This window comes from Pyxicephalus adspersus, chromosome 4 (genome assembly GCF_032062135.1).
Source record: "Pyxicephalus adspersus chromosome 4, UCB_Pads_2.0, whole genome shotgun sequence".
Lineage (NCBI taxonomy): Eukaryota > Metazoa > Chordata > Amphibia > Anura > Pyxicephalidae > Pyxicephalus > Pyxicephalus adspersus.
The window spans coordinates 46,501,152-46,521,589 of record NC_092861.1 but is presented as its reverse complement, the minus strand read 5'-3'; the positions used below and the strand labels follow the sequence as shown (position 1 = coordinate 46,521,589).

Below are 20,438 nucleotides of genomic sequence, written 5' to 3'. Positions count from 1 at the left end.
TTCCCTCAAAACCAGCCTCTGCCCTTTCACAAAACAATTTTGATGATAATGTCAATGTATCAATTAGTAACATCCAGTAATCCATCAAATTGGGTTACTTTTGTCTACGTAGAATTTCTACATTCGCCCTATTAGTTGTAAGCCCCATATATATGGTTAAAAATGTATATAAATATACATTCTCTCATATCAGCTTTTTCTATAGATATATATAAATAATATATGCATGCTCACAATGGTATACATTGCATAGCCCCTTAATTTAAATGTTCAGTATTTCAAAGTAAACAGAAATAAATGTGTATTAATGTGCCAATTATATAGCTTGAATTACCTTGTAGTTTTACTTTTTTCCTGCATAGATGGTAAATTAGGTTTATTTTTCTGTCTGTACTTGTGTCTTGTCATCTAGAATGCTTTTAAACCAATGGAAGATGCAATTACGGCAATGGGGTATTGATCTGGAAAGCGAAGATTAGTTTTAATGAATTTTGTTGCTGGTGTACAGTTAAACAGTAATGGTGTTGTATGTTACAAAAGATTGAGCAGTTGGCTGTACAAGGCCTTGCACTGTTTGTCAGCTGTGGCATGTTTCCTAACTTAAGTAAGCATCCTGTGTCTCTGGGGATTACGCTGGAGATGAACAGCTGGTGTACATATCCTTGTAAATCACATGCTAAAAAGATCAGTTTCCATGCTAGGACTTTAATACCAATGCTAAAAATAAACATTTATTAAAATTAATGGAGTCAGTTTTCAGCTGGGACAAAGAATAATAAATACGTTTTTGTTTCAAATAGAAAATATACTGTTAGAATTTTAATAGGTCAACATTAAAGCTCTAATGTAATAAAATTGTAAATATAATGTAACCTAATAATATATCAGAACCACAATATCATCTTGATCATCATATTGAATCAAAAAGCAATAAAACCTATAAATGTGTCTCATAAATAGCCTTTTTATAGAATGCTTATTGCATATGAAAATATTGGTATTTCTTACCTAATGAGCAATACTTTTACACGTACATATCCATATTGAATTCTTCTGGGGAGAAAGGTATTACATACTTTTTATTATTTGCTGTAAATACCTCTGCTTAATTTCAGCACACTGAGAATTATTGAGTTGTACTAGTTCTCTTGTTTATGCTATCATAGACAGTCAGTTCAGTTCACATTAATTGGCTATAAAGGTTATAATTTTGTATGATTCTTTATATTTAAATTGATGCATTGTACCTGTTTCGCTATGATGTATAAATTATACAGAAATACTAGTTATTTAGTATGGAAGTTAAACATATGGTCTAAAATTTAACCACAAAATAATCCAGAACGTTTCTTTTGGTAAAGGCTGTTCTCCAAAAATGGGGACTAAATAATAGTAACCAGAATTACTTGTGGTTTCCCTGAAACTGAAATTATCCCCTTTTACTCACCTACTATTTGATTTTTGCACTGTGTCCCTGTGTAGAGACAAATATCTTGGTAAAAGAGCAGGGCTTTACTCTGTGAAGTGCAGGTTATCGCATACATCCTCCTCTTCAGCAAAGAGAAAGGTAAACAGCACAGTAGAGATGCTACAAAATCTTATAGCAAATCTCTCAGTTTAGGTTCATGCTAAAGTACACAGGTCAAGAGAAAAAATGTTGTATGGCCTGTTTGAAAATGGTAATTCCATTGCTATGTAATTCTATGACTCAATTCACTGACCAAGAAGAATTATAAAGTTACTAAACTTCCCCGCGAGGTGTGATGGACCCCATACAACTCCCAGGTTTCACCCCCCCAGACTCACCCATGCAGACAGCACCTAAACCAGGAGCAAAGACGGAGCATGGTACCAAGACAATACAGTGCCAAGGATTAAACAAACAATGTCTGAGAAAAGATACGGACAGGACCAGGAAAGACAGGAATACTTGAACAAGTGAACTGGAGCCTAGCTCGAAAATCAATTTCTCAGGCTGGGGGCGAAACACTGTTAATTGGGGGAATTGACTAAGGTGGGCCAGAGACTGGCTGAGTAGCAGCACATTTGCCAGCATCAGCGATCTGCAGGTCTGAAATCAGCTTTTGCTACAGATCTGACACCTTGTGTAACCTTAGAGGGAGGCCCAAAAAAACCCACTGATATTGAATGATGTCATAATTTTGGCATTGCCTTGCCCCACCAAAAGTATGGTTCTGGGTGGTTATTGGTTTCCTAAACAAACGAGGAGGAGGGGTGCTTAATGCACACAAAGAATAGGCATGTCTGTAACAGCAAGCCACCTTACAAGGAAGATTGCTGAACTACTAAAACACAATAATATAATTTGGCATGTGCTTAGTGAAAAGTTAGTATCTATCAGTCCTTAACAAACAAGAATAATCAGTGTTCTATTGTGCAGCTTTTTGTTCCATTGTACAACATTAAAAAATGTGATTATGATCATAAGAGAGATAAATGTTTACAACTGAAATTCCTCTGACAAAAAAACCCTTTATTCATTGATTGCTGTTAGAGAAACAAGGCGAATGCATTGCTTATAAATTTGAATTTGTATACTTAGCTAAAAAATACAATTCTAAATGTTTTGTGTTTTACATTGCCTGCAAAGTGAAATTTCTTATGTGAATGGAAATCTGCACAGTATAACAGGGCCTTTCTTCCTCAATGTATGTTTATCATAAATGGTCATTTTTTAAATAAATTTTGATGCTAATCATACAAGATGTGCATTGTTAAACTTAAAAATCCTAATGTTCTACTTGATTTAAAAATAAGTGAAGAAATATAATATTACATTTAATGTTAATTAGTTATTTCAAAATTTTAGGGACAGTGTGCTTTTTAGGTTCGTAATAAATTAATTGATGACTTTTCCATTGTGCTGGTACAAATAGTCATCTATTAATGATGTTTTTGGAGCTTCATGAACAATGACAGCACTAACATGCCTTTTCAGTAAAATCCTACTAATTTACCTGTTTTTGTTAAACTGAAAATATGGATGCCAGCACAGTACCAAACCTTTACCACAAAAAATGGTTTATGTGATTCATGTTCAGCAGGTACAAGATGTCCTTGCATGTTAAACTAACATAAATAGAAAAAATGGAAAATTGTAAAAACTAATAAATCAACCAAAATGAAGTTAAACAATACCACACACACATCTGTATGAACTAATTTAAAAGAGTAAATCAATATGTTAATTATTTTATCTACAGATAATTTTGTTGTTTTTTTTTTTGTTTTTTTCAATCTGAAAGGTTCCTTTTTTAGTAAAACCTTACTCCTCTAACCTAATTGGTTCCAATTCTTCCTAAACTTTTTCCAGTTTCAGGAGCTTTAGACACCTTTATTGAGAGTGGTGTATGGTATGTATGGTATTTAGATAATATGATCTTTGCTATAGTGACTGCGGTCTCCCTGCAAGCACTTTTCATCTATGAAACCTGCTTTTACCAGAATAAATCCTTTGCAATATTGCCAACATCTCAGAGTCGTTTCAATTGTCCATCCTCTGAAACATATTTAGTCAGATTACAAACCATACCACACCAACTATTCTGATATCAAAGGCATTTTTTCTTTGGTTTGAAAAACATCAATATAGTACTTCAACTACTTCTTTGCTTATTTCCTACTAACATCTCTGCCACATACCTATTTTCAACTTTTGGGATTAGTAGTATAAGACCCTACAGATTCAAGTCACCATAAATATGAGTCTTTGTGATTTCCCTTGAAGAAGCCTATACGGGGAAACGCGTCGGGTACCACTGATGTGATTTGACTACATATAAAATATGAAATGTGGTCACTTGCATTTTCTGTATTTCTTGTCTATAAGTAGTTGAACTCTTAGTATTGACATGTTTCAATACATTTTTCAATACAAAAAAATTATTACATTTTGCCGTAAAAAGCCTTTTCTTTTGTTCCTTTTATCTCCAAACTTATCCATTACTTGACATGGCAACAGGTATATAATTCAAACCAACTATTTGGAACCCCACCATACTAGTGTACCCACCTCCTATAACGATCAGAAGGTCAAGAGCTACAGAGGAATAGTATGATTGCTTAATGGAATGAGAATACATGCCAGTAACCTTTATTTACCAATTAATTATCTAGATTTGTATTAAATGACCTGACACATGTGTAACAAATTAACAGATATTCTGCTTAAAACAACTTTGTATCTAACCATTTGTTTGTGTTTTGGCATAAAAAGTTTGTAAACTAAATATTTTACTTTATTTTGTTACAGATGGGAAAGAAACGAAAATTTAGTTCTCTTGAAATATCCCTAATTGTTCTGTTTATTATGGCCTCGATAATATCAGTAGTTCTTATTGTACTTTTTGCAACAAAAACACCTGGACTTAAGGATACAGGTAAGAAAATGTCCTAAACATTTTGTATGTAAACTGATAAGTATAATAAAATGTAATATTTATTCAAAAAGGCAAAGTACTTATTAATTTGCCCTTTTACCAGTGATCCCCAAATTGCAGCTTGCACAGATCATCCCTGAAGGCACTACTGTCCCTATTGACACCAATGCCCTCACCAATAACAGTGATGGGGCAATAATCTTTATATTAAAACCAACAAGAGGGAACGATTACTTCTCCCACTAATCATAGATGCTAGGCCATGTTTGCTACCACTTATGCTAGGTCACTGCTTGTTGCCACTGGCCAAAGCCTAACCCCCTAAGAATTCTAAAGTAACTGTCTCTTTGTTCAGAAATATTGAGGACCCTTATTCTTTACACCTAATAAAATATTGAAATACATATTAATGAGCTGAAGATGGGTTCACTGAGTATAATTTGGGGTTGATTTAGGAAATGTGTAAAATGAACAACCCACTGAATGCTTTCATAAGAATAAATACTTAAAAGTGTGTAAGGGGGCCTGGAGGAGCATTTTTTTTTATAATTGGACGATTTAAATGATTGCAATTTTCTATTAACTATGTAAACTAAACATTACCTTCTAATCAAACAATCTCAACAGCAATATTAAATCAGCCTTGTTTATTTTATTTTTTTTGTAATGCTCATTTTTAATTGTTTTATGGTTGTATGGTATGGATAGATTTGAATCTATTAGTGTAATTAAAATTGCTGCGGAGGAACTGCTAGGGTGAAATTCAATCCCTATTTAAATGATTCTACAATCAACATGTACATCTGTATCACTGTAATGTATATGTTAATTTAAAGAGGATGTAAGAGAGCAAACATCCATAAACTTTATTTACCTTGCATCCAGCCAAGGTGAATGATTGCAGTTTCTTTAGAATATCTGAAAGAGCTTCCAATGCCACCCAGAGACATGTAAGATTTTAGTATGTGCTAATGGAAAAATCATAAAATGTATACAGTAAACCTGGCTTATCAACTCTGAACTTTTATTACTCATACCCAACAGCCAAAGGTTTCTATTATATCAGATATCAGAGTCCATTTTGTCTACCTGCTAATAAGGAAGCAAAGCCTCTTTAGACAGTTTGTTTTCCCTCAAACACAGATAGTCTGTATATCACATCAAAATTGAGAAATTTACAATTACCAATAAAATTTAAACTTGATTTAGAAGTTTGAAAGTTATTAGTAAGAGCTCAGACAGAGAACAGGAAAGTAGAGAGAGCACAAATATATAAAGGTAACACACCTTTTGTTTGAGGAGATCTATGGTCTGTCTGTAGACATAATTCTTATTAAAATAAACCTATACACATACTTATTTTATAACCCCTGGGAACGAATCTTACAGCCAGAGGTTATCCCGGGAGAAAAATGCACGTGGTGCATTTGTGGAGGTTATCTGAAGTATAAATTAAATTACATTATTGGTAGGTCCATAAATATAATAAGCAGAAATGATATGCAAGTCTTTGCTTTTTTTACACTTTGCCTCTTCAACTTTACTCTTTTCCACTTAAATGTAGTAGACAGTTCAACTGGTTAGTAAAAAGGATGGTGCAATTTCATCTTTTATTGATAGTAACTTCTACCTATGCAATATTTTTACATATTGTAGCAGAAATAAACATGGGATGCAACATTCAGAGGGTATCATCCTTCTCACTTCTGGATAGCGACATGAATATTTGTATTGCTGCTTAATGGCAGCCCTTTTTTGGGATCCAAGCCCGGGGAGTTTTGAAAGGAATAGATGCACCAGGCACTCTATCCCATTTCAAGGCCAGGAATTGAGGATGGAACTGAAGCACCTGGTCTTTGGTTAAATGGCTGCTGCCTTTGAAACAAAGAGAAGTTGCAGCCTGAGGCCAGGCCTTTGTGATGGGAGAGCCCAAAAGGTCTCTCAAAGTTGAGGTGTGTGGGACTCACAGAGACAGCAAGGAGGTTGAAAATTGTGTTTTATGTAGTGCTGTGATGACTTTGATCTCCTTGCAAAAAACCCTGAAAAATTTACTTTGTGTTGGAGTTTTTATGCAATAAAAGTTGGAAGAGTGCCTTGAAATTGAAATGATGCCTAAAGTACCTTTTTGCAGTAAGTGTTTTTTTTTTTGCTAATCTCCCACATTATGTGTATTAGATATACACTGTGATACAGCCGACTATACAGGCTTCCTCCAAATATAGGACTGCTAATCAGTAAGCTGCATATATCACATGAATATTGTCCTGTCCATTTTAAAGGTGAACCGTCTGATTTTGTTTGTTTTATAGTCATTTGGACAGTATGAGTATAGTATTTTACAATAACAGCCCTACAACTAGTGTTTTCAAATGGAGCCTTCCTATTTCTAATAGCACAAGTGTGAACAATCTAAATCATCAAGATATTCTTACTGGAGCTAAATCTCTGTGGTCGTTCCAAGTTATTTATCATATTGTGGTAAATATAAGTGAGATGGTGTTGGCATATGTTCACTTTAAGCATCTAATCATGCAAAGAAGAACTTCTAATCTTTTTATCAATTTTCTCCACATATGATGTTTAAAATGAACCCACGCATGTAATACCTCCTGAATATGGGAAATCTATTCTTAAATTCAATGTTTATGTAATTAAATCAGTTGTTTAAAACACGTCTGTTTTTTTTCTTTTAAACAGAGGTACCTCCCTTTGAACCTCAGTGCCCAGCCATTGACGTACGTTCAAGAATTGACTGTTTGCCAGATCAAGTGGCTTCAGAGGTAAGCAATTATCCAATTTTAGTGATAGCCAAGTAGGTTCATTTGAATATCATTCAATACATTTTCCTAATTAAACAGGTTATGGTAGGGTGTACTTAAGGGAACTTAAGGGAAGTTCTTCATTAAACTACTGAACCTTAGTGGAGTCTAGTTGTTTATTTAGGATTTTGGGTAAAGCCATGCAAAGCATACATTTTTGCTCCTAGGCTTTCTGTGCATTCTAACCCTTTAAACAAATGCAGTCTAATATTATATATTTGTTTTTGGCGTCTTAGCCATTATCAGTGAAGTCCATGGTCTTTTCCCTTTGCCCATGTAAATCTTAGGACTGAACAATATGAATCATTTGTAAGGTATAAAAGCTTTGATTTATGTAGTTCATCTGTTGATTTAACTGTTTTCCAGGAGTTCAGCTTTAAACATACATACATAACACCACACTTTCTTTACTGTCGCTAAAAGTTATATATTTTATTCTTTAATTTGTTCTGTTTAAAATATGATTGCAATACATACTATTGCATTAGTTACTTATAAAACTTAAAATATTTTTTTCAGTTTGACGCTAAAACACTTTTAAAAAATAATTAAAAAAACAATATTGGTTAATATTGTTTTAATATTGGTTAAAAAAAAAAGTAAGAGAAAAAAAATATCAGTAACAGAAGATCTTGATGTTATAAAAAAGAATTGATTCAAAATTATTCAAAAAGAAAAGTAGAACCCTTTCTCTGTGTTGTGGAACTAAGCAGTGTTTAGTGTTTCTTGACAGAAGCAACTTTTACAGCTTCTATATTACAGCTGAGAATTGCCAGCAAGCGTAGATGGTTGGCAGCAGGTCAGAGGAATGTGGCATACTGAACACACCCTGCACACTTTTTTCAGGTTTTTATTGTTGTTTGTCACCTGTAGGTAGATTTGCTCTCCGTTTGTCCTTGTGATATCACTAAGATGTAAGTGAGGGAAATCTCAAAGTTTTAGCTGTTACCAAAGTAGAGATAGGGGTAAAATCTTTTTACTGGGGACACCTGTTTCGGAGACATCTATTCTAATTATAGGAGTATTTCCCTCACATTGGAGCAATTTCCTATTTCTTTCTGCTGTGTTTACAGAAGTGAAGGAAAATTTCCCCCTTGGGAGTAAAAAAATATGCTGAAAAGTATTTTGCCATTCTGTAATCCAGTGGTCGCCAACCTTTTGGACGTCACGGACCACTAAGTTTACGGACTCTTGACTGTGCATGCAAGGAGAACTGTGTGTCACTCAAAGTGGAAGAAACTTCCCCAAGAGCAACATCATGCTACCAGAACCCGCCCACTCTCCCATCACAGGTCTGCGAGTGGGTGGGTTATGTCCAGAAAAACACCACACCCACCGCCCTGAGCCTGTGATGCATACGGGAAACATGGTCTGCGGCTCTGGCCAGTGCGCCCCCCCAGCGGGCTCCTTCTCCTGACCCGACCCGGGGAACACTGGCCAGAGCCACGTACAGCCCGCGGACCACTGACCACTGGGTTGGCGACCGCTGCTTTAATATATGCTGAATGAAAACTATGCTTTAAGTTTACTTAGCTTTACCAATTAAATTTACTGTAGACAGGGATGTACATGCAATGCATGCAACATGGATGTTCTTGCTTCCCAAAATGCCAAGTTTAAAGTTTTGAGGAAAAAGATCTGCGTATACTTTTTCTACCTATATTAATTATCTAAACTATTTTGACTCTAGGACAGCTGCAGTGTTTTCTGGGTGCATTGGTAGTTTGCTTGCTTTTAATTCTCTTGCTGACATTTCCTTTTTTTTTTTTTTTGAAGCTGTCTTGCAAACAACGGGGATGTTGTTGGAGTCCTGGTGAGGAAAGTCATGTACCTTGGTGTTACTTCACACACAGTCATGGATATGAAGTAACTGGTGGCAGGATATCAACATCAAAAGGTAGAAATGATAAAAATAGGTTTATTAAATATCCTTTCTGAGAAACATATTTGTCAGTTGCATTTCTATGAAGATAAAACGTAGACACCTATACACTAAGTATTGGCTGCCTCCACAATATAGGGTAGTGTAGACCTGGGTTTCTATGGGAGAAAAATAAGGATCTTTTTTATAAATTAACATTCCTACAATGTGGAAAGATTTATATACGTTAAAAAAGCTGATTCACTTTTGCTGCATAGTGTTTTTTTAATAGAGATTTTTGAAAGGCAGAGTCCAACTTGACTTGATTTGTAATTACTTTCAACAGCCTTTATTATGTTTTAAAAAACAGCCTGTTAGCAATTGTTAGGAAGTGGACTTTATGTGTGATTTCCCTTTAGTCATGTTAGATTTTAGGCTGCTCTTGTACCTTTATGTGCGTGTTTTAATGCATGTTAATGCGTTTTGAACACACTTTGTGTTATAGGTCTTCAACACCCATCCACATATTACCTGACCCTCAATGTACTATGTTACTTTCTTTAGAAGACACAGGCATTGTCTTTCATTAGGAAAAAATAGCTAGGTATTGGTGTTGGACATAGCCAACAGTGGGCCCCCATGTACAAATGATGTGAGCCCCCACGACCCTCCACGTCCTTGACCCGCCTTGGCCTCATGCCCTGCCTCCATGACCCACCCACCTCCAAGCACTCTCTGCTTCCACATCCCCCATCCTACTGCCCCTAACCCACTGGACTGATACAAAAGTACAATGGCAAGTAGGAAATCAGAATAGGTAAGATGATTTGACGGAACTGTCAATATATATGATAGCATGATATGTAACTTCTATATGGCTTTTTCACAGGATTTGACGCTCGTCTAAAAAGATTGGCTACTCCTAAGGTGTTTGGGACAGAAATAGAGGAGCTGCAGCTTACTGCACAGATACAGACGAAAAATCGGTTTAGATTCAAGGTTTGTGATTTCAGTTGCTGCTACATGCCATATGAAATGTGTACTGCCCAAATGGTGTACTCCATACTGTGTGGTTCACATTTTTAAAAATATTTATTAAAAAATATGTTACTTCTGTACATTTTGTGTTTTTTTTTTTTTTTTTTTTTTTTTTACAGACCAGTTGGCTCCAATTATTTTCATTTTCACAAGCTATGTATTGGTTGTGTTGTTTGCATATACACAGTATACAAATCCAGTTCATGCTGTGGCGTATTACTTATTTTGTACTTTTTGTTTAAAGCAATCACTAATTTTGTAAATATTTCATATATACGTGTGAAAGCAATCAACAAAAAACTGAATATCTAATGAGCACCCAGGGCATAGAACAAGTCCTTTTTAATGAAAACCCCACCATCAGCTTACATTCACCTTTCCTTTGCTCTCCCACTGCTCTGTTTAGAAGTTAGCAATCAATAAAAATACCCAGTAACTCCAGATATAGGCAATACATAGGTATCATTTAAGACCACTGCCTGTTTTTATTAAAATTCAGACAAACATTATCTAGACCATATTTAGCAGAAATTACAATTTGCCTAAACGTTAAGCAAATATGATTTTCCCTGAGGAATGTATGCTTACAAATTTAGAGCTTGAAAAAAGGTTCTTAGCATGCACTGGAAAAATGATTAGGCTGCTTAGGTTGTTAAATAGTTTATCATGCAGAGATTCAGTATATTTTTTAATGTCTATTCAGGTTTCTACTTTACTGATTCGTAATGAAAAATTGCACATCATATATATAGATGTTTTCTGGATAGCAGTCAAAATGACCATGGTATACACTGATCAGCCAAATTATTAAAACCACTCATCAGGAAATGAATAATAATTATCTCACAATAATTGACACCCATGAAGTGGTTGGATATATAAGCCAGTAATGAAGGGCGTTGGAAGTAGGAAAATGGGCAACCATGAGGATGTGTTTTTTTTTAGATAATGCATCTGCATATTGACAGGTCTTGTAGGGGTGATTGAGTTATGTAGAGGTTAGTACCTACCAAAAGTAAGTACCTATAGGGTCATGGCTAATTGATGCATGTATTAGGTAAGGAAGACCTTGTGATTTTATCCCACAGAACAACTACTGTTGAAAAATGTGATCCTGCATATGAGAGAAAGGTGTCAGAACAAAGTGCTACACAGAGCAAATGAATGTACCTACAATGGGCATGTAACTGTTAGACCTGGATAATGCAGCAATGAAAGAAGGTGGCATGGTCTGATGAATCACTGTTGCAGATATGTGTGTGCTGTGTACCTCGGTATCAGTTGGTAGCAGAATGCAAGAGAAGAAGGCAAACAAGGTGTGATTTAAAGAATCCACTGCTAATGTGATGGTGCCAGATACCACAAGGAACCAGTAGAGTTTTTGTGATGGTCTAGGCTTGACTTATCAAAACTGTTTTTGGGACTTTTCATACTTTGAGGCAAATGTCCATAGAACAGGCATTAAAGGAGACTTTTGCAATCATCAGAGTTTGGACCTTTGGGGTTTTTATGCAGGTGGGAAACATACTGCAAACATATGGGCACTTTGATTTCTGTGACACGCTATAAAGCATTTTTGCATGTTTTTGGATGCAGCAATGTTGCCTACCCCTTTAACATCCTTAAAAAGAAGACTACTGATGAAAAAAAACAATTGGGGTTGAAATACTAAAGGACGTAAAGGTGGTTCACTGAGCAACAGGAACTAGACAAAGAAATGTTCCTTAATGTAGTGTGGTGAAGCTCTGCTGACTTCAGCCATACAATCTTAGGCAAGTGTAGATCATGATTCATGTTTTTCATTTCCCTGTATATTATTGGGTATTTACTAAACTAAATAAAATGTATTTTCAAGGTGATAATTCATTTGCTTAATGAAGAGCCTGAATTTGTTTAGTAATCAACTACAATGACACTGGCCCTGATTTATTAAAGCTCTTCAAGACTGGATAAGATGAAATAAAATTGTTGGAGAACTTGGTGAATCAAATAAACCTGGAATGGATCTGATCCAGGATTAAAATCATTTGCTGTTATTTGCCAATAACAGGAAATGATTTTAGGAAAACCATCCCAGTTTTGCTGGATCACCCAGGTTCTCCCATGATAGTCTACCTTCTCCAGTCTTTGGAGCAATATTACAGCAGGCTCACATTTTCCAACTCCCCCTATTTGAAAAATGGAGGATATGCAAAGAGACATAGCTGAAAATATCACTTTCATGGCTGTCTTTGAAGTTGATTTACACCCAAACACTAATTTATCATAAAAAATCTATCAAGATAAAAATCCTTGTTCAGGTTCATGTTACGGGTCAATGTCTCCAAATTACTGCATAGTCCTGTATTGTCACTCTGTAGCTAGTGCCTCTGGCAGGTACTACAAGCATCGATGCCAGCACACATTGCATAGGTATGTCTCACCTGTCACATAAGAAAGCTGGTCCAGGGCAATAATATGCAGCCAATTACAATGTCAGTGTTTGTAGACAGAAACTGGCTGTAAAAAACTAGAGGATATAAGCAGTAGATGATAAAGTTATAAACAGTCATTTATTACAAAATTACCTAGCAATTGTTTTTGATATTCAATGATTTATCATACTAAATGCCTTAAAATAAGCATTTAGATTTACTTAATCAATAAAGATATGCTCAGTCCTTGAACTCCTTGTTCATGATTTTGAACACCTTGCTTAAAGAAAGATAAAGTAGAAGTTGAACTTTACCTCTTTACCTCATGGGACTTTTCTTTTTAGATAAAGTAATTATGATACCGTATTACTTTTCAATCCCTTCATAATTAATGGAGAGGCAGTTTCCCTTCCTCATGTTTGTATGTACATTTTGTTTCATTCTGTATTGCAAAAACATTCTTTGACATACGTGTCCTTGAATTGAGCCAACACATAAAACTTTTTTTCTCTGTAGATTACTGATCCCAAAAATAAACGATTCGAAGTTCCTCATGAGAATGTTAAAGAATTTACGGGGCCAGCAGAACCAAACCCAAATTATGATGTTGTGTTGGTTGAAAAGCCCTTTGGAATCAAAGTTCACAGAAAAACACCAGATGCCAGAGTCATGTAAGAAAGACCTTTTTGTCAAGTTAAAAATGTTTATGAATAGATTTGCAATTTGAGGATGTTTTTCCCTTTAGCAAGGGTAGATTACTTTGTTATTTATTCCACAATCAAAATGTAAATTAGTGCTAAACTTTTTTATGCAAAACATAGTATACAAGTTATGTATCCTAAATTACCCAATAAAATGAAATGGGTAGGTCCAGATAACAAATGAGGAAGCAAGCTAATAGGGATATTGTAATTGATCTATAACAGGAAAATAGTGCAAACCACATTATATGATTTACATAAATAGGAGAAGAGACAAATAATGAGGGCACCTACTTCTATTTAGGAAGCTAATAACATTACTTGTAATAGGCTTTACTGGCTCTACAACAATTTTCTAATTCAAGGGTAAAATATGTTCAGAATCACCTGGAAATGTTTATTCTAAAACAAAGGTCATTATTTTTTTTCTTTTTCACAGTACTATATTTAAGGGGTGTAAGCCTTCAGATTAAAAAACTGTGTAATTAAAACATTTAAATATCTTGTTAAACTAGCTTTGACACCACCATTGGACCCCTTCAATATGCTGATCAGTTCCTACAACTCTCAATCAAACTACCCAGCAGCAATATCTATGGCTTGGGGGAGCACGTCCACCGCCAATACAAGCATGATACCAACTGGAGAAGATGGCCTATATTTACCAGAGACTGGTTTCCCAATGGAGTAAGTGCTTGTTATTATAATCTCTTATTTAATGATTACAAGCTCATTACACACATTGTTTACAATATCTCTTTTTCACATAAAGTAGCTTGCAGTCAGTAATTATAAGCAAATCAATGTACCTGAGCAAGTTTGCAAATGTGCTGTTTTCAATAAGCAATTATAAATAAAGGAAGGCTTACTCTACCCTAAAGCTTGTTAAACTATTATAGGATGAATTCTATATTTCTAATTAGTGCATATTGTAATTAATATACAGAGTTAAGAGAAATAATTCTGTAAGCTTAATTAAGTAGATTGTATTGTGCAGGAGGTTTAACTAATATAGGATTATCCAACATTTGAGTTGTGAAATTAATGTTTGTCTTCCTGTATTTCAGCAATATCAAATGAGAACAAAGGTTTATTTCTTAGGTGACAGCTTCTTCAAGTGTAAATCCTTAGAGCTCTTAAAGGGTAGATGCAAGATCAGGCAGAACTGCTCTGTCTTTACTTTAGTAAATTTTATCCATTCACAATGTTGTCCTTGAATAATACTTTCTTATAATGTGCTTTACATTCCAATTTTATCTATGTTTAGACCACAAAGCCCAGACAGACTAAGTTGGCAGGTTCTACCGCAGGCTAACTCTAAGAGAATATTAAAGATCAGAGGTCAGAGCAGTAACTAAAACCCTGTGTACAAAACACAATTGCTGACATCTAAACGTATATTTCTGACACTCCTCCACACTTAAAAGATTCTGATTTTATACTAGAAGTTACAGGTACATAACAAATAAACTGAAGTATATTGCTGAAAGAGTTAATGCAGTTATTAGCTCTGAAGTTTGAAGAGCGGCTTATTGAAAGTACTAGAGCATTAATCAATGTGGTTAGAAATGAGTTAGGCCAAGAAATGGTAAGTAGACTTGATTTATTAAAGGTCTCCAGGGATGGAGCAGATACACTGTCATCAGTGAAGTTGGGTGATCCAGAAAACCTAGAATGGATCTGTTTCAGGATTCAAAACATTAGCTAGCAAATGACTTTTAAGAAACCCATTCCAGGTTTGCTGGATCACCCAGCTTCTCTGATAAAAGTGTAATCTCTTCCACCCTGGAGAGCTTTAATAAATCAGGTCCAGACTTTGAGAGAAACTATGGGGACATTGCTGGAAAGATAGGAAAGAGAATTCTCCATGTGGACATAACAGTTAATACATGTCAGTTTCCTTACTCAAAAAAATAGGATAACAGGAAAGAAATACAAAAGTTAGAACACATTAAATTGCAGTAAATAGTACTAAAGAGCCAATGTAGTTAAAGATTTTAGAAATACACCTTTAAAATTATACGGCCTCTGGTTGTGTTCCAGTGTTTTGCCCAAGCACTAATCCCCCAATCGGTCCCTGAAGTCTTCAAATATAGGCAAGGCAAGCCATCACATCCAAGGTAGGGCACCTGAGGGGGATATGGATTAGCAGATGACCAGGGATCTTCCTGGGAATGGAGCTTGAGGTAGCTACAAAGTCCAGGAATAATGTAGTCAGGTAAAAAGGTCGAGTCATAAACTGAAAAGCAGTGATCTGAGAGGATAACTCAAATAGTTAGGGAGTTCATGGTCAGAAGGGTAGAAGACAACAGAGGTTTTGCTCTGGAGGTCAGTGAGCGAAGCAGATAATCCAAGGGGGGGGGTTAGGAATTTGTTGTTGAGATGTCAGAAGTTGGTCTAGGCAACAAGCAAAGAATAGTCACAATCAGGGTCAGCAATAGTTACATCAAGGTCAACAACTGACAATCAAAAAAAAACACACATCCCAGAAAATAGCACAAAACTACCTTAACACAGGCAACATGGACATGTGCAACAGCAGTTTTTATATAGATACTGGTCAAATAGAGAGGTACAGGGTCAGGCAAGGTCAAGAGAATTGAGTGGCAAACTATTTTGGACATTGCCTGCCTCTCCTTTCATAGGGAGACAGAGCACCACTCGAGAACACCCAAGGCTGTGAGTGGCTTGGATACCTGCAGGAGTTCTACCTTCCTGATATTATTAATACACAGTATTTATATAGTCCCAACATATTACACAGCACTGTACAAAGTCCCTAAATATGTCACCAACTGTCCCCCAAAGGGGCTCCCTATATAATATCCTTGCCATAGTCATATGACTTTAATACAGTCTAAGTTCAATTTTTGGGGGGAAGCCAAATAACCTGCATGCTTTTTGGAATGTGGGAGGAAACCAGAGTACCCGGAGGAAAACCCATGCAAACTCCATGCAGATAGTGCCCTGGCCGAGATAGCGTTGAAACTGGAACCCAGCACCGCAAAGAAAAAAAACTAACAGTCATACTTCTTTTTTAAATTTGCCATCACTAGTATGTTCATTTCTCATATTTAGATGAGACAACTGTACACACAACTTTATGTAAGAATGCAAGATTTTATCAATGTGTTTTATTCTGCAGGATGGCAATAATTTATATGGTGCACAGACATTTTTCCTGTGTTTGGAAGATAAAACTGGCTCTTCATTTGGAGTTTTTCTAATGAACAGTAATGCAATGGGTAAGTATTTATTATTTAAAAAAAAATTATCCAGGGGTGCATATTTTTAGGATAAATTCAAGAGAATTTATACTTGTAAAAGAAAATGCGTAGACAAACTTTCTAGATTTTCTCTATACCGTGGGAAATCTTACATGAATTACATGAGTTGTACTTTATAGTATTGATGGTATACAGAATAAATCCTAGATTCCAATTAAGAATGCTTGTTGCCCCTGATATTGTCAGCAATAACAATTATATTGAACATTTTCCAAATAATCACAAACAGTGATATGTCAACATTATAAGAGAATAAAAATTAGAATGTGCTACTAGAGATTCTATTTTTTTTATGATGAATGTATGGTTAATGGAACCCACCCGAGAATTATCTGAACAATAAAGATTTTTGCATCTCCTTACTACTGTTTGTTTCTTGTTTCATCAGTTCTGTTAAATTATTCTTCACCTTACTAGAGATCATTGGATATGTCAAAAATACAGGATAGAGCAACAAACAATTGTACTCTTGAGCCATTGCCCGCTAATACTGCTGCTCTTAATACCCTAAGTACTGAAAAGAAATGTGTTTATAAATGGTCTTACTGTTAATTTTTATTACAGAGGTAATAATTCAGCCAGCTCCAGCAGTAACATACAGGACAATTGGAGGAATCCTTGACTTTTATGTTTTTGTGGGTAACACACCTGAAGATGTGGTTATGGAGTATCTCGAGGTAAACTAATTTTTTTTAGATTAAAAACTTTGCAACTTTACAACTTTATGTAGAAATAATTCTTGTCTAATAATTCCAACCCTTTACATGTAATTTATGCATAGATTGCATGTCAAAATGATAATTAAAAATCCTAATGATGTTATCAATATATGAACTTGTGAGTTCTTGTGGGTTTTTAACATATCCCAATAGGAAGCCTTCAGAGTAAGACATTATGGCACCAAATCAGATGTTTACTAGAACTGTGATGATTTGTGTGTAAAACAAACCAGTTATGTCTCGGTCTTTATTAACAATGTTGATAAGTAATTTTTACTGAAGGTGACCCCTGCTTATTGTTTACCATATGCTTAGTTTGAATACTCCAAGTTTGTGGCAGGTTTAGTTTACTGGTGTCTGGATCAGATACTAGAATAAAAGAATACGCAGAAGAAAATAATTTCTCATAAATATTCATAAACATATTTCTTGTGAAAGCAGTGGTGTTTCAACTACAAGAATTCAACCCATGTTCTTGCTTCTTTCCTCTTTTTCCATAAATGTTTTAGCCCACTTCAGCAAGCAATATTAATGTTTTTTTTCTAATCTAACTCCTGATCTGTGAAAATGGCCTATGCATGATATTCTTATTTAAAGACATAGGAAGAGATCAAATTTACATTCATCATTTTTTTTATTTTTTGTAATAGTTTATTGGTAGGCCATATATGCCAGCGTATTGGACTCTTGGGTTCCATTTAAGTCGTTGGGGATACAAGACACTGAATGAGGTGAAAGATGTGGTTGAAAGGAACAGAGCCATTGACATTCCTTATGTAAGTTACAACATGCTACACATGCATCATCATGCTTATAAACACAAAATTGTCTATATTACTGTATTTAAGCTATACAAGGTGCTCAGTCTATTTACTGTATGTAACTATGTATTATAAATTATCCATTCTTACCTTCATGATTGAGGATTCCCTAATAAAGGCATACTGTCATAGCCTTGTGTTCTTTCTTACGTAGTATTCAATATAATCACTAAATTAACGTACCATCTATCAGTTAAGTTTCAATTAGAAAAAGTATCTGCAAATACACAAAAGTAAATATAGTTAAGAATAGTTACAGCCTGAAGAATGCATCATTAATGATATCTTGCTTGGATAAATCTGAGTGATGATATAAAGAATATGGGCAGAATAACATGACTTACCTTCTTATAATACATTTTAAAGCAAATGTACCTAATTCCTAATAAAAATAACCAGAAAAATGCTAAACTTAGTAGACAATTTTAAACATTTTTACGGCTCCTTCTTTTTTTTTTTTTATTATACGAATATTGTAGATCAAATAGTTTGCAAAAGTTGTACACAGACATTTACAAACAGCTGACAGACTGCCAATTATTGAACCAACTAATGAAAAATCATTCTCTACAGACCATCATTAACTATGGATTATCAATTTGAATGATCTGGCAATGGAGTGAGTGTTTTATGTAAAATCCTTTGCTTCACAAAAGCTACATACACACGTGCAACAGTTGTCATTTTAAAGGATCTTTCACAATCGTTTCCGACTAAGGACTGCACGATGCATAAATGAGTGCTGTACATACAGCCCCATTCTGCTCTATAGAGAAGGAAGGGGGAGAGCGACGGAGCAGCACCGTGCTGCACGCTCCCCCTCTTCTCTTCCATTAGGATCGTTTGTCGTTCGGACACTGGACAACAGGCGCTGTACTCACACCAGATTCCATTAGACGTGTGCACCCAGCCTAACTCATACAATGAGAATAATAAAGGCCAGTTACCAGGAAACTCTTACATTTTAAAAAACAATTATTTCTATTTTTAAACATTGGTACAACTTTAATAAGTCCACATTGTATTTGTCGATTTTTAGATCAGATGAAAAACAACTTCAACCAAACTTAGAATGCTGTATAAATAATTTATGGCAAACCCAGCATATACTTCATTTTTTTCTTTACATTAACGCTTTATTGATAGTCTTCTGTCTGAGATCTATTTATGGATCTTCCTGTTCTTGTTTATTCTTGATTTAGATGTAAATGCCCTAACGATGTAAGGCAATGCTATTAGGCTATTTCAACAGAGAAGGTTATATATAGCCACAACAATGAACATAAAGCTAACTAGTGCTTATAATATAAAAAACAAGGACATGAGGTTTTTTATATTTGTTTTTAGGATGTTCAGTTTACTGACATTGACTACATGGAACACAGAAAGGATTTCACCTATGATAAAGAAAACTTTACTGATCTCCCTAACTTTGCCCAGAATCTTCATGCCAATGGTCAAAAATACATCATCATATTGGTGAGTAGATATGTATCTTGGTGCAAAGTAATATTTTAGTCCAGACTATTATTAAGTCCAGACCTGGTGAAGCCAGCAAATGCCTCTTCTGTATATTCCTGGGAACAATTCTGAATCCTAGAATCAAACTGTATACAAGGCTTTAATGTAGAGATAATTCCTAATCCTGACTGGAAGGAGGTTGAAGGTTTAGATCTCAGTTCCTAATGTTGTAATTTCCTTATTAGGATCCTGCTATTGCCAATACACCCCTGATTAATGGTCCTTATGAAGCATACGAAAGAGGAAACAAACTAGGTGTGTGGGTAAATGAGACAGATGGAAAAACCCCACTTGTTGGAGAGGTATGGTATCATTTTCTATCTATATATCTATAAGAATATCTAAAGCATTATTTCATGTTTGAAAAGGTCTAGAAAAGATAGGAAACGGGAAAGAGTCCCAGGTGCAGCACAATTTTCTCCAATAGAAAAACAACCAATGCACATATATCCCATAGGGTTGTTACGAGGCTAGCAGAGACTGGAGTAAGAAATTCATTCTTTCACCCATCCGGATTTTTGAGTCAAGACTGAGATAATAAAGCAAGGGGCTCATTAGCAATGTGAACAGATAAATAGGAGCAGCAATAGATTATTGGAAAGATTTACTTGATTTACTAGATTGCAGCTTTATTCATACTCAATCAATTGGAACAATATAAAACTTGCTCCTGGCTACTTCTCAATTGTGTGTGTTTAAATGAAAATATGTCTTATCTACAATGGTATAGCTTTCAATTCCTTTAAAAATCTGTCTTAGTAAGCTTTCCAGGATTGCAGGCTAAGAGTTACTAAATACACAAAACAATGCTACTAATGTAGACAATATTGCTATATATAAGAAAGCATGTTTTGCAA

The 20,438-nt window shown here is 35.1% G+C and overlaps 1 protein-coding gene across 1 annotated transcript in view; it reads left to right on the top strand.

The window, feature by feature from the left end:
• SI (sucrase-isomaltase) overlaps nt 1-20,438 on the top strand; it is a 96,302-nt gene that overhangs the window by 4,437 nt on the left and 71,427 nt on the right. Inside the window, exons 2-12 of the mRNA XM_072410142.1 lie at nt 4,274-4,400; nt 7,098-7,180; nt 8,996-9,116; nt 9,970-10,079; nt 13,049-13,203; nt 13,749-13,920; nt 16,379-16,478; nt 17,085-17,197; nt 17,890-18,015; nt 19,408-19,539; nt 19,767-19,883. Coding sequence (XP_072266243.1) covers nt 4,274-4,400; nt 7,098-7,180; nt 8,996-9,116; nt 9,970-10,079; nt 13,049-13,203; nt 13,749-13,920; nt 16,379-16,478; nt 17,085-17,197; nt 17,890-18,015; nt 19,408-19,539; nt 19,767-19,883 — 1,356 coding nt within the window. The remainder of the gene's footprint in view (nt 1-4,273; nt 4,401-7,097; nt 7,181-8,995; nt 9,117-9,969; nt 10,080-13,048; nt 13,204-13,748; nt 13,921-16,378; nt 16,479-17,084; nt 17,198-17,889; nt 18,016-19,407; nt 19,540-19,766; nt 19,884-20,438) is intronic.